At 44.7% G+C, this 14,977-nt stretch overlaps 1 protein-coding gene across 1 annotated transcript in view; it reads left to right on the top strand.

Moving 5' to 3' along the window:
* Nucleotides 1-14,977, top strand: part of PANX1 (pannexin 1) — a 44,081-nt gene that overhangs the window by 9,648 nt on the left and 19,456 nt on the right. The window contains exon 2 of the mRNA XM_073662180.1: nucleotides 14,666-14,805. Coding sequence (XP_073518281.1) covers nucleotides 14,666-14,805 — 140 coding nt within the window. The remainder of the gene's footprint in view (nucleotides 1-14,665; nucleotides 14,806-14,977) is intronic.

Below are 14,977 nucleotides of genomic sequence, written 5' to 3'. Positions count from 1 at the left end.
AAATATTTTTTTCTGAAGACCTATTGCCAGGTGAAAAGCGTCCAGTTCTTGCTCTTATTCATTCCCGCTGCTCCCCTGGGTATGTTTTTGTTCTGGTTATTTTTTTAATCCATCATATGGTTCCAGAGATGTAGGCCTTTTTTTTTTTTTTTTAGTGCTAATCTTTATGGTCTTTACAAGGGGCCGTGACTTACGGGATAATTATGTACAGCGGCCTAAAGACATGCCCCTGAGGATCCTGTAAACTACACCTCCACGATAAAGACCACAATAAAAAAAAAAAAGCCCATATCCCTGGAACTGGGATTTAAAAAACAAAGTGACATTTGCAGGGGAACAGTGGGAATAAAAAAAAAAAAATGGACACTTTCCACCTGGTTGACTTTTGTTCTGGTCCCAGTTGGGGACTTGAATGAACCTGATCGCTCATATACACTACAGTTCCTCTGTATTGGCTGTTGGCATATAGGCCCCAGTACACATTAGACTAATGCTGGCTGGTATCGGCAGGATCGTCAGACAGTCTATGGGACCTCCTGATTCTCCCCCCGAGGAGAGAGGGATCTGTCCTGTTGCATTTTCCTCTCCGTTTGTTCTCTGGAAGAGGAGCAGTCACCAGAGGAGTCCGGTGGGAGCGCTCAGCAGAGTGTTCCTATGTATGGGGGGAATAATCGATCTATTGTGTGGGGGCTTCCAGGGGTGGCATGGGTCAGCCATATAGCCAGAAAAGATGTAACCCTCCAGGTGATTATTGAAGTGATTGCCAGGAAGTGTAGGAGCCGCTCTCCTGGCATCGTGCCCTGTGTTGTGCCTGTAATGGACGCCATTTTGTAGTCTGTAACCGTGGAGACGCATAAGCAATGTTAATTTCTAAAAAGTTTTCTATTGTGCTGTCCCTCTGTTAATCATCTTGGCAATGTAGCATACTGGTATTGCCATTCCCCTTGCTAGTTCTTAAAAAGTTTAACGTTTTGCAATCCAGACTGCCCAGCGCCTGTTGACAAGAGGAGTCGTAACTACCGTACTTGCCAGTTTCTTCATACATTTTCAGGAGGAACAATAGAGGAACAGAGAATTTTAAGAAAAACATGCTCTGAGATTGTTGTTTTGCACATACTTGAGGCCTCTTTAAGGGCACATAGACCTGGCAGGGCCACGTGTACCATCCTGTGTGGTGGCACGCAGAATCCCTAGTGGTTTGTATTGCAGAACTGGCACTGTGTGCTGCCATATGGTGCACTGCAAGGTCCTCTAGGAGCATATAGCTCTGTAATATGGAACATACAGATGTACGGTATCGATCCATAGCAATCTATGAGCTCCATATTACGGATCCATAATACAGTGTCCTGCATGAGCCCCGAAAAGTTACAAAATTGGTGACTAACGCTGATTAGTGACGCTGCCACCGCAGGGTGATTGCACCATGATCATCTTATGAATAGGCCATACTTTGAGGTTTGAGTTTCTGTTCTCTAATGTGGCAAGCTGTCTGAAAATTGTCTGCTCCTATTCTTCAAGAAACTTTTTATATAACACACACACACACACACACACACACACACACACACACACACACACACTGCCCCTTCTCCATAATATTCCACACACACACAGTACAGACACACACACAGTACAGACCAAAAGTTTGGACACACCTTCTCATTTAAAGATTTTTCTGTATTTTCATGGCTATGAAAATTGTACATTCACACTGAAAGCATCAAAACTATGAATTAACACATGTGGAATTATATACTTAACAAAAAAGTGTGAAACAACTGAAAATATGTCTTATATTCTAGGTTCTTCAAAGTAGCCACCTTTTGCTTTGATGATTGCTTTGCACACTCTTGGCATTCTCTTGATGAGCTTCAAGAGGTAGTCACTGGAAATGGTCTTCCAACAATCTTGAAGGAGTTCCCAGAAATGCTTAGCACTTGTTGGCTCTTTTGCCTTCACTCTGCGGTCCAGCTCACCCCAAACCATCTCGATTGGGTTCAGGTCTGGTGACTGTGGAGGCCAGGTCATCTGGCGTAGCACCCCATCACTCTCCTTCTTGGTCAAATAGCCCTTACACAGCCTGGAGGTGGGTTTGGGGTCATTGTCCTGTTGAAAAATAAATGAGGGTCCAACTAAACGCAAACCGGATGGAATAGCATGCCGCTGCAAGATGCTGTGGTAGCCATGCTGGTTCAGTATGCCTTCAATTTTGAATAAATCCCCAACAGTGTCACCAGCAAAGCGCCCCCACACCATCACACCTCCTCCTCCATGCTTCACGATGGGAACCAGGCATGTAGAGTCCATCCGTTCACCTTTTCTGCGTCGCACAAAGACACGGTGGTTGGAACCAAAGATCTCAAATTTGGACTCATCAGACCAAAGCACAGATTTCCACTGGTCTAATGTCCATTCCTTGTGTTCTTTAGCCCAAACAAGTCTCTTCTGCTTGTTGCCTGTCCTTAGCAGTGGTTTCCTAGCAGCTATTTTACCATGAAGGCCTGCTGCACAAAGTCTCCTCTTAACAGTTGTTGAAGAGATGTGTCTGCTGCTAGAACTCTGTGTGGCATTGACCTGGTCTCTAATCTTAGCTGCTGTTAACCTGCGATTTCTGAGGCTGGTGACTCGGATAAACTTATCCTCAGAAGCAGAGGTGACTCTTGGTCTTCCTTTCCTGGGGCGGTCCTCATGTGAGCCAGTTTCTTTGTAGCGCTTGATGGTTTTTGCAACTGCACTTGGGGACACTTTCAAAGTTTGCCCAATTTTTCGCACTGACTGACCTTAATTTCTTAAAGTAAGGATGGCCACTCGTTTTTCTTTACTTAGCTGCTTTTTTCTTGTCATAATACAAATTCTAACAGTTTATTCAGTAGGACTATCAGCTGTGTATCCACCAGACTTCTGCACAACACAACTGATGGTCCCAACCCCATTTATAAGGCAAGAAATCCCACTTATTAAACCTGACAGGGCACACCTGTGAAGTGAAAACCATTTCCGGTGACTACCTCTTGAAGCTCATCAAGAGAATGCCAAGAGTGTGCAAAGCAGTCATCAAAGTAAAAGGAGGCTACTTTGAAGAACCTAGAATATAAGACATATTTTCAGTTGTTTCACACTTTTTTGTTAAGTATATAATTCCACATGTGTTAATTCATAGTTTTGATGCCTTCAGTGTGAATGTACAATTTTCATAGTCATGAAAATACAGAAAGATCTTTAAATGAGAAGGTGTGTCCAAACTTTTGGTCTGTACTGTGTGTGTGTGTGTGTGTGTGTGTGTGTGTGTGTGTGTATGTGTGTGTATATATATATATATATATATATATATATATATATATATGTGTGTGTATAAAAGCACAAAAACAACGATACACAAGCCTCTGAGTTTTATGTAAGTATATCAAAGTTTATTTAGGAAAAATGACAAGCACACAGAGGGGGAAAAGTGCAACCGGTAAAAAACCTAAGACACGCAGCTCCACGTGGCAAACGCTAGAAATAATGAATGTACATATATAGTTACAACATCTAATATGCAAGATGCTGAAAGAATGGTACCCTGGGTAAGATTGCAACAGAGTAAATCTCAGTATAAATATATATTTTACCACCTATATGCTACCTATATTTTAGCTGTTACACCAAATTAACCATAAGTTATAGACTAGAATATATGGTTTGCAATATAATACCCTTAGTTGTTAATTGATAGACTATAGGGCATATATTGAGGAGTTGCACACATGGGGCGTCCGCTCCACGTGTGCAACTCCTCAATATATGCCCTTACATCCGTCTGGCCGTCCTCTGTTGTCTGCCTGTGACTTCCTGGTATGTATACACAGGGCGCTTTGCGGACCTTATATGTTTGATACATGACTTCAGATGGTATTAAGTTGAATAAATAGTCTATCAATTAACAATTAAGGGTATTATATTGCTATATACATTGCTCAAAAAAATAAAGGGAACACTGAAATAACACATCCTAGATCTGAATGAATGAAATATTCTCATTGAATACTTTGTTCTGTACAAAGTTGAATGTGCTGACAACAAAATAACACAAAAATCATCAATGGAAATCACATTTATTAACCAATGGAGGCCTGGATTTGGAGTCACCCCCAAAATTAAAGTGGAAAAACACATTACAGGCTGATCCAACTTTGATGTAATGTCCTTAAAACAAGTCAAAATGAGGCTCAGTATTGTGTGTGGCCTCCACGTGCCTGTATGACCTCCCTACAACGCCTGGGCATGCTCCTGATGAGGTTGCGGATGGTCTCCTGTGGGATCTCCTCCCAGACCTGGACTAAAGCATCCGCCAACTCCTGGACGGTCTGTGGTGCAACGTGACGTTGGTGGATGGAGCGGGACGTGATGTCCCAGATGTGCTCAATCGGATTCAGGTCTGGGGAACGGGCGGGCCAGTCCATAGCTTCAATGCCTTCATCTTGCAGGAACTGCTGACATACTCCAGCCACATGAGGTCTGGCATTGTCCTGCATTAAGAGGAACCCAGGGCCAACCGCACCAGCATATGGTCTCACAAGGGGTCTGAGGATCTCATCTCGGTACCTAATGGCAGTCAGGCTACCTCTGGCGAGCACATGGAGGGCTGTGCGGCCCTCCAAATAAATTCCACCCCACACCATTACTGACCCACTGCCAAACCGGTCATGCTGAAGGATGTTGCAGGCAGCAGATCGCTCTCCACGGCTTCTCCAGACTCTGTCACGTCTGTCACATGTGCTCAGTGTGAACCTGCTTTCATCTGTGAAGAGCACAGGGCGCCAGTGGCGACTTTGCCAATCCTGGTGTTCTGTGGCAAATGCCAAGCGTCCTGCACGGTGTTGGGCTGTGAGCACAACCCCCATCTGTGGACGTCGGGCCCTCCTACCACCCTCATGGAGTCGATTTCTAACCGTTTTTGCAGACACGTGCACATTTGTGGCCTACTGGAGGTCATTTTGTTAGGCTCGGGCAGTGCTCCTCCTGTTCCTCCTTGCACAAAGGCGGAGGTAGCGGTCCTGCTGCTGGGTTGTTGCCCTCCTATGGCCCCCTCCACGTCTCCTGGTGTACTGGCCTGTCTCCTGATTGCGCCTCCGGCCTCTGGACACTACGCTGACAGACACAGCAAACCTTCTTGCCACAGCTTGCATTGATGTGCCATCCTGGATGAGCTGCACTACCTGAGCAACTTCTGTGGGTTGTAGAGTCCGTCTCATGCTACCACGAGTGTGAAAGCACAACCAACATTCAAAGTGACCAAACATCAGCCAGGAAGCATTGGTACTGAGATGTGGTCTGTGGTCCCCACCTGCAGAACCACTCCTTTATTGAGGGTGTCTTGATAATTGCCAATAATTTCCATCTATTATCTATTCCATTTGCACAACAGCATGTGAAATTGATTGTCAATCAGTGTTGCTTCCTCAGTGGACAGTTTGATTTCACAGAAGTTTGATTTACTTGGAGTTATATTCTGTTGTTTAAGTGTTCCCTTTATTTTTTTGAGCAGTGTAGTTTGCAATGTATTTTGGTAGAGGATTTTTTCTGATGCAGATCCAAATCTTCATTATAGGCGTATATTTAAGATAAAATATTCAGACTACCTGCTGCCACCACTAGAGGGAGCTCCCTGCATACTATTACATTGATCCTGTCATACAATGTGGTGTGAGCTCCCTCTAGTGGTGGTAGTCAGAAAGGTCTGTTTTCAGTGTATGTCTATGTGGGGGATTTGCAGCTTTCTCTTACAATTGTGTTTTTTTTTCTTTTTTTGAGTTGGTAAATGAATCAGCACAAGATTTTGGACCTTAGCCCGTTGGCAACAGCAGCCATCCAAGTTCTGGGGCAGTTTGCCATCACTATATGGACCTTCACCCCTTGGCGAAGGCCGTCGCACATCTACTTGTACCTTGTGGTATCCTTGTGGAGCGGGCTTAGGAGCTGGGATTAACCCAGTCATGACAGCAGCATAAACAAGGATTTAAAATCCTGACACTTTCTTTTTATAGGAGATCATCAATTTCATAACTAACTGAAATACTGCAGTATGTTTTATTGTTGCTGTTTTTCAGTATTCTGTGTGCTCTATATGGCAGTATTACATGTTTTTTTTCATTATTCAGATGTTGCTTATTTGTGAAGTGTATGGTGGTATCATGTGGATTTTATGTCAGGGTAATATTTTGACACGATAAAGCAATATTTTGTGTGCAAATATTTTTTTTAGACATGCTATGGTGATAATTGGCCATGTATGGCGGTATCTGCCATTTTATAGGGGAATTTGGCATTGTATGAGTGACATTTTATTGTGGGATTATTTGACATTGTATGGCAATATTATATGGCAGTATTATCACTGTATGGCGTTATATGGCAGTATTATCACTGTATGGCGGGATTATATGGCGGTATTATCACTGTATGGCGGGATTATATGGCAGTATTATCACTATGGCGGGATTATATGGCGGTATTATCACTGTATGCCAGGATTATATGGCGGTATTATCACTGTATGGCGGTATTATCACTGTATGCCAGGATTATATGGCGGTATTATCACTGTATGGCGGGATTATCACTGTATGCCAGGATTATATGGCGGTATTATCACTGTATGGCGGGATTATTATTTTTTTTATCCTTATATATTGCATTGCCTATAAGTGATGCTGCACATGATCGTTGTTGTTTAATGTTTGGGGATCCACCTGTCGGTACGTGCCGCTTCTGAACTTGGATTGGGTCACGATTGGGCCGCAGCTTCATTCATCTACATGCGTCGCTGTTGCATAAAATGGCCCGTAGTTAGCGGAGCTGAAGCCCATTCATTCCTGGCAGCAGTAAGGTCACTGATTAGATGCCATAGTTATAGTGATAGGTCTCCTTTAAGAATGGCGGCAGCTCGTGGACCTCCTTTACCAGACCTTACATCACCTCTCTCAGCGTCTCATTACCGATGCATCTCACTGTATCGGACATAATTGCTCCGTCCGGCTGCAGACTGTCCCTTTGTGCCTCGGACAGGATGCTGCTTGTCAGAACCGATCTGCTCCATATTAGAAAATTAAAATGTTCCACGTTATCGCTGAACTAATTCTTTACTTGTGATTGGTGACGGCTTTATTAAATATAAATGTATTACGAAAGCAGCGAACAGGATGGATATTCATAAAGAAAATGTCGTGCCGGGACGTCCGTCACATTGTGTTCCACATGGCAGGCCGGCCATCTGGCAGGAATATTTAATGATGATCGTCGTCTGTCTGACACACAACCTCATGGAAGATTTTATAGATGCTGAGTCCGAGGAATATCTTTATATCCATTGTGGCTCTGCTTTACTGATACAGAGCTCCAGATCCCCTGCACTGGGCATAGAGGGAAGAGGTTATATCCTGCCTGCTGGCAGCCACCACTAGGGGGAGCTCACTGTACACTGAAGTCTTATTCACTGGGTCGGTGATCAGTGCCAACTCCAGGGTTATACCAGCCCCTGAGCCCATATTCACTTTTGATTTTTCCTCCCAAGAGCTAAGACTTTTTTTTATGACCGCTGGGTTTGGCGCCCGCTGGGTTCGGTGCCAGGTCCAGCATTATGGCCCTTGAGCCCCGTTTCACTTTTGATTTTTCCAAGAGCTTTTTAATTTTTCAGTCTCTAGGATTGTATAAGGGCTTATTTTTGCAGTACTAGTTTTTGTTTTCCATCATTTTGAGGTCCATACAATTTATTTTCTTTTTTAGGAGGCTAAGTATTTTTTTTTTTTGTTTCCATGTTCGTTGAATGGGATAAATATTTTGTCATTTTCTTAGTTCTTCTAGTTATGTACTCGGAGATACAAAATGTTAATTTTATTTTTAGGTTCTATTCACATTTAGGGTTTAAGGGGATTTCTTTTTTTAATAGTTCACTAAGAGAATCTGCGACCGATTATTCAATAGGCCATTATTTTCATATTGCAGTGTATTGTAAAACTCTATCTCCTATGCTGTTATTCATAGGTGTACAAAGATGGCAGAAGACGGGTGGTGGTGGGCGCCTTGCATGGGTTGTGAGCTTGTGTATTTTGGTCAAAATATTGACCAATACCTCATGTAATGTATTTATCTTTTATATTATTTTTTATTGCACATTTTTGCAGGATGCAGCCGGTCTTTTAGTGTTGGGTGAACTGGGGCGTCGGTCCTTGTGGGGTGCATGTATATAGTGCTGGGCAGCCCACCTGATCTATTGGTATGGGCTTCATCAATAAGCTGTAAGCCAGACACTGTGCATCACACATCTGTGTGACTGGCGTCCTATTCAAGCCCCATTTGTGTGCATTTTTTTACTAGGCAGCCACCCGCTCCATGAATTGGTAGGTTTGTGAGTGGCTGTTTCCATCAGTATTTTGCACCTGTGCTGCCCCCGCATTTATCATGGGGGTCTGCTGCATCCTGCTAGTGCATTGGCAATCTGACTTGGTGTTGGTTAGGCTGTTTTTCTTCTTGGGGGGCCTCCGTTGAGCCCTGGCTGTCATGACAACGCCATTGACACACCAGAAACGAGTTGTGGAGGAAGTCGATGGGCATTTTGAGGGACAAAGCCTTCTTCCAACTTCTCAAATGCTGCCATCACGATTGACGGTAATAACTAAGGTGCAAAACTACTGCCATCGGATTGCGGTGCTGACTGTACAACACAGTTTGCACCCGTGCTATTTTCAGTGGGTGCGGACATCTACTGTACATGGAAATATGGGCAGTGTGGGACCGCCAGGCTGTGATTGCCGTGTTGGGACCCCAGCCCTGGCGGGGACCACAACCGATCACTAGAACGGGGGTCCCGAGCTGCCATATGAATTGAACACCGGTCAAGCATGTGGGGGTCGCACGTCTGACAACTAGTGAGGAGGAGCCGTTGGCTCGGGGTCACAGCATGTGAATTCTACCCTATATCTATACGGATGGTTATATAATACTGTATACTTTAATGTCTGACCCTCATTGGTCCCTACAGCTGATCCTCCCCCACACACATTGGGCCTAGTTTATGAAGATGCAGAGAAAAACCTGTCCTTGTTGTCTTTAGCAACCAATCAGAGCGCAGCTTTCATTGCTCCACAGCAGGTTAAGAGATGAAAGCTGGGCTCTGATTGGTTGCTATGGACAACAGACTGTTTTGAGGCCTATGGATGCTAAAGTTACAGAAGCCTTTGAGCCGAGTGGGATTAATCTCTATCGAGTCTTTATCATTCTAAAAGTCTGTGGTCCAAAATTAAAGTTCACCTCATATGTGTCATTGACACGTAACGTCATTGTTTCCCATGAAACTGGTAATCTGTGCGACCACCCCGTGTTCATTAGAGCTTATTCACACAGCGCTCCCTATATGCTGCACACAGGCTCCATCGCATGCCATATATATATGGAAATATTCTCCCCTAGGACGGTTCAACAAGTCCAACATTCACGGTCCGAGTTCAGACTGTGATGTCCGGACCGTCCGCAGGTCTCTGACCCAAACTAACCATTATTTTTCCTTTAAACACCAGGCGTCTCGTACGTGACAGTGAGAGTAAATCACCCGCTGATGCCAAACCCCAGGGTCCATCCCACGGGATAATATTGTATGTGCATAATAATTATGTCCCCCCAGGAGGAGAGGCTGGGAGCAGGAACACAATGTAATCGGGTATCCAGGACTTATTACACGAGGAGAGGAGAATTTTGAGCGATTACTAGTTAAGTAACTGCTCATATAAATCCGAGCATAACCTGTCATTATTTATGGCCGGGCTCACATGTGCCGTCATGTGCGATTCAGCAAAACCGGCACTTTTTATCACAAATTGCCGGGGTTTGTAAATCCGTGGCCAGGTCCAGTCTCTACAGAGCAGCTGGTAGCCCCGAGTCCGGCAACGCTGACCTTTACAAAGATCACTTGATCACCAAAAGTCCACCTGCTCGAATTTCCAAAGATCAGCTCATAGCCCCAAGTCTGGCTGCTCTAGCTTCCGCAGAAAAGTTGGTTGCCTCAGGTCCGGCTGCCCTAGCCTCCACAGAGCAGCTGGTCACCCTAGGTCCAGCTGCTCCTGCCCTCGGCGGAGCTGCCACTCTCCTCAGCTCCAGCCCTCGCGGAGCGGCTGCTCGCCTCAGGTCCGGCCGCTCTAGCATTCTGGGGGAGAGACCGCTCGCCCTCTGCGGAAGGCCGCTCGCCCCCAGATCTGTCTGATCTAGCCCTCGGCGGAGAGGCCGCTCGCCCCCAGATCTGTCTGATCTAGCCCTCTGCGGAGAGACCGCTCGCCCCCAGATCTGACTGATCTAGCCCTCGGCGGAGAGGCCGCTCGCCCCCAGATCTGACTGATCTAGCCCTCGGCGGAGAGGCCGCTCGCCCCCAGATCTGACTGATCTAGCCCTCGGCGGAGAGGCCGCTCGCCCCCAGATCTGACTGATCTAGCCCTCGGCTGAGAGGCCACTCGCCCCCAGATCTGACTGATCTAGCCCTCGGCGGAGAGGCCGCTCGCCCCCAGATCTGACTGATCTAGCCCTCGGCGGAGAGGCCGCTCGCCCCCAGATCTGACTGATCTAGCCCTCGGCTGAGAGGCCGCTCGCCCCCAGATCTCTAACTTTCAAAGATCAGATTTATATAAATCTCTATTTGCTGAAGTTGATTGCCTATGATAACAGATCACCATTGGAGACCTCTTGCAGCCCAATTGTTAGCTGTGAGTCGCCTTTGCTGTTCAGGACTCTCCTCTTTGACATGGTGGTGATCCGCACATGGTGGTTGTCCGTATAATGTGATAATCCATGATTTATGCCTCAATCATATGATCTGAACAATCCTCCCTTGTGTGGCTTGTCAGATGTGTGCATGTCCTCTGCCTGGTACCAGTGTGTATAATACAAAGCCGCACTGTCCTCGGCCTCATCAGTAATAATAATTTTCAGCTGCCTGGTCACAGTGCACACATTGCCCCAAAGATGTGATCAAGCTGAGCAGCCACAAGATGGAAATGTAGTCATTTGTTCTGAAAATTAAAAAAAAAAATGTATTCAGGATCAGTACAGGATAGGTAATGTATGTACACAGTGACTGCACCAGCAGAATAGTGCGTGCAGCTCTGGAGTATAATACAGGATGTAACTCAGGATCAGTAATGTAATGTATGTACGCAGTGACTGCACCAGCAGAATAGTGAGTGCAGCTCTGGAGTATAATAGAGGATGTAACTCAGGATCAGCACAGGATCAGAAATGTAATGTACAGTACAGACCAAAAGTTTGGACACACCTTCTCATTTTAAAGATTTTTCTGTATTTTCATGACTTTGAAAATTGTACTTTCACACTGAAGGCATCAAAACTATGAATTAACACATGTGGAATTATATACTTAACAAAAAAGTGTGAAACAACTGAAAATATGTCTTATATTCTAGGTTCTTCAAAGTAGCCACCTTTTGCTTTGATGACTGCTTTGCACACTCTTGGCATTCTCTTGATGAGCTTCAAGAGGTAGTCACCGGAAATGGTTTTCACTTCACAGGTGTGCCCTGTCAGGTTTAATAAGTGGGATTTCTTGCCTTATAAATGGGGTTGGGACCATCAGTTGTGTTGTGCAGAAGTCTGGTGGATACACAGCTGATAGTCCTACTGAATAGACTGTTAGCTGCTTTTTTCTTGCCATAATACAAATTCTAAGTAAAGAAAAACGAATGGCCATCATTACTTTAAGAAATGAAGGTCAGTCAGTCCGAAAAATTGGGCAAACTTTGAAAGTGTCCCCAAGTGCAGTTGCAAAAACCATCAAGCGCTACAAAGAAACTGGCTCACATGAGGACCGCCCCAGGAAAGGAAGACCAAGAGTCACCTCTGCTTCTGAGGATAAGTTTATCCGAGTCACCAGCCTCAGAAATCACAGGTTAACAGCAGCTAAGATTAGAGACCAGGTCAATGCCACACAGAGTTCTATCAGCAGACACATCTCTACAACAACTGTTAAGAGGAGACTTTGTGCAGCCGGCCTTCATGGTAAAATAGCTGCTAGGAAACCACTGCTAAGGACAGGCAACAAGCAGAAGAGACTTGTTTGGGCTAAAGAACACAAGGAATGGACATTAGACCAGTGGAAATCTGTGCTTTGGTCTGATGAGTCCAAATTTGAGATCTTTGGTTCCAACCACCATGTCTTTGTGCGACGCAGAAAAGGTGAACGGATGGACTCTACATGCCTGGCTCCCACCGTGAAGCATGGAGGAGGAGGTGTGATGGTGTGGGGGTGCTTTACTGGTGACACTGTTGGGGATTTATTCAAAATTGAAGGCATACTGAACCAGCATGGCTACCACAGCATCTTGCAGCGGCATGCTATTCCATCCGGTTTGCGTTTAGTTGGACCATCATTTATTTTTCAACAGGACAATGACCCCAAACACACCTCCAGGCTGTGTAAGGGCTATTTGACCAAGAAGGGGAGTGATGGGGTGCTATGCCAGATGACCTGGCCTCCACAGTCACCAGACCTGAACCCAATCGAGATGGTTTGGGGTGAGCTGGACCGCAGAGTGAAGGCAAAAGGGCCAACAAGTGCTAAGCATCTCTGGGAACTCCTTCAAGATTGTTGGAAGACCATTTCCGGTGACTACCTCTTGAAGCTCATCAAGAGAATGCCAAGAGTGTGCAAAGCAGTCATCAAAGCAAAAGGTGGCTACTTTGAAAAACCTAGAATATGAGACATATTTTCAGTTGTTTCACACTTTTTTGTTAAGTATATAATTCCACATGTGTTAATTCATAGTTTTGATGCCTTCAGTGTGAATGTACAATTTTCAAAGTTATGAAAATACAGAAAAATCTTTAAATGAGAAGGTGTGTCCAAACTTTTGGTCTGTACTGTATGTACACAGTGACTCCACCAGCAGAATAGTGAGTGCAGCTCTGGAGTTTAATACAGGATGTAACTCTGGATCAGCAATGTAATGTACTGTATGTACAAAAATGCCATATCCCAAAAACTATTCCAGAGCACAGGAAGTATTATCATGGGGACACGAGGAGCTGTGTATCATGCCTGCAGCTTGACACACTGATAACATGGCAGAGAACTCTAGTACACTGCAATGTACACGCTGTCATTGTGTCTAGTTCTTTTATTAACATACAGACTTGACGATGTGTGAGACTGCGGGGGATGCTGATCGTGTTTTATCTTAAGAATATTATGGGTATTTCAAGCCCTGGAGTCCTTTCTGTAAGATCCTAGATATTGTATAATGCCGAACACATAATGCCTAGCCTAATGGTAACATAGAGAGACCTATCTCCATTGTGCTTTAATCATTATATATTGTGGCATCTACCAGGTTAAATCGTCTAGGTCAGGGTTCCCCAACTCCAGTCCTCAAGGCCCACCAACAGGTCATGTTTTCAGGATTTCCTTAGTATTGCACAGGTGATGGAATTATTGACTGTGCAGGTGATGCAATTATCACCTGTGTAATACTAAGGAAATCCTGAAAACATGGCCTGTTGGTGGGCCTTGAGGACTGGAGTTGGGGAACCATGGTCTAGGTCAAAGCTTTTTTTTTTTTTTTTTACTGACGATAACCCAATGGTGCTGCAATCATAACCTGTAAGCTAGAATACACACTAGGAGTTTGCAGAGCATATTAGTGCTGCAGTAACCGGAAGTGAGCACTAGATGGGGCTGTTGTATAAGGGGACGTGGATGTAGGAGCATATAGCCGCAGCTGCAGGTGCTGGTCTCCCTTTTCTAACTTTACATGTGCTCTGTACTGGCAGGAGTCATCAAAAAGCTGAGGAGGCGCATACAAACCCACTACATACACTTACTGGGAGAAATTTACTAGATTTTCTCACAAAGATGGACATAGCCTTTAAGCCTCCATATTGCAGCCGTAAATGAACCTACACAGAAACCAGCAAAGCTTAAAATGGGCCCCCACCCCCTCCTACAAAGTAATTAGGGTTATCCACGTTTGCCAACAGAACTTTACCTTTACTTAAATGCATGTATATTGGGTTAAAAAAATACTTTTTGCTATTGGGTTTCATTAAAAAAAAATTAGCCGTTTGGCTGTTTTCAGGCCCCTTTTTTCCCAGCACATTTAACTTTGTGGTCATATTTCTGACTTTTTTTCTAAGCTCATGTCAGCTAAGAATTACAAACTCTCCCATCAGACCATGAGAATGAGCTCACTGACTGTTTCTCAGTGAACTCATTTTACAGCCAGCATTAAACAGTACAGCTATAGAAGGCAAACAGTGCAAAATGTTTAATGAACCTCAGTTGCAAAAATGTATTTTTAGTCCTGTATATAGGTATTAAAGTAAAAACAAACAAAAAAATGGCTGCAACAGTGAACAACCCCTTATGTGCGCTGTGATTTCAATGCAAAGCTTTCTAGAGGTTGGGGCCTCTAGTTTTCAGAAACTAGGGATCCACTCTGCCCCCCTGTACATTGACACCACTAGGTGGCGCTCATGTATTCATGCACTTTCCTGTTCTATTGCACAGGAGCTGTGAATTCTCTGTGCAGTGAGCTCCTCCTAGTGGCGGTTGCAGGAAATGCAGTGAACTTCACTTTCAATTCTTTCACATGCGCCATGACTGATTTGCTCTGTATTTCGATGACAGGTGCCCAGATCTCCTGCTTTGCCCCCAGCAGCTTCTCCTGGAGACAGGCCGCCTACGTGGACTCTTTCTGCTGGGCCGCCGTCCAGCAGAAGCACTTGTCACACAGCGACTCCGGGAACATCCCCCTGTGGCTCCACAAGGTAAGACCTATAAAGACCCCCATTCCCCTTCCCATCTCGGCCACTTTTCAATTTTGCACTTTTATTTCTTCCTTTTCTCTTCTTCCAAGAGCCAGAACTTTTTTTTTTTTTTTGTCCATTTGAGAACTTGTTTTTTATGTTGCTGTTTTTTAAAATTTTACCATTCACTTTA

This window comes from Phyllobates terribilis, unplaced genomic scaffold, assembly GCF_046119375.1.
Source record: "Phyllobates terribilis strain yellow unplaced genomic scaffold, ASM4611937v1 Scaffold_2__4_contigs__length_985480577, whole genome shotgun sequence".
Lineage (NCBI taxonomy): Eukaryota > Metazoa > Chordata > Amphibia > Anura > Dendrobatidae > Phyllobates > Phyllobates terribilis.
The sequence above is the reverse complement of the archived record's forward strand: the minus strand, read 5'-3'. Positions and strand labels throughout refer to the sequence as shown.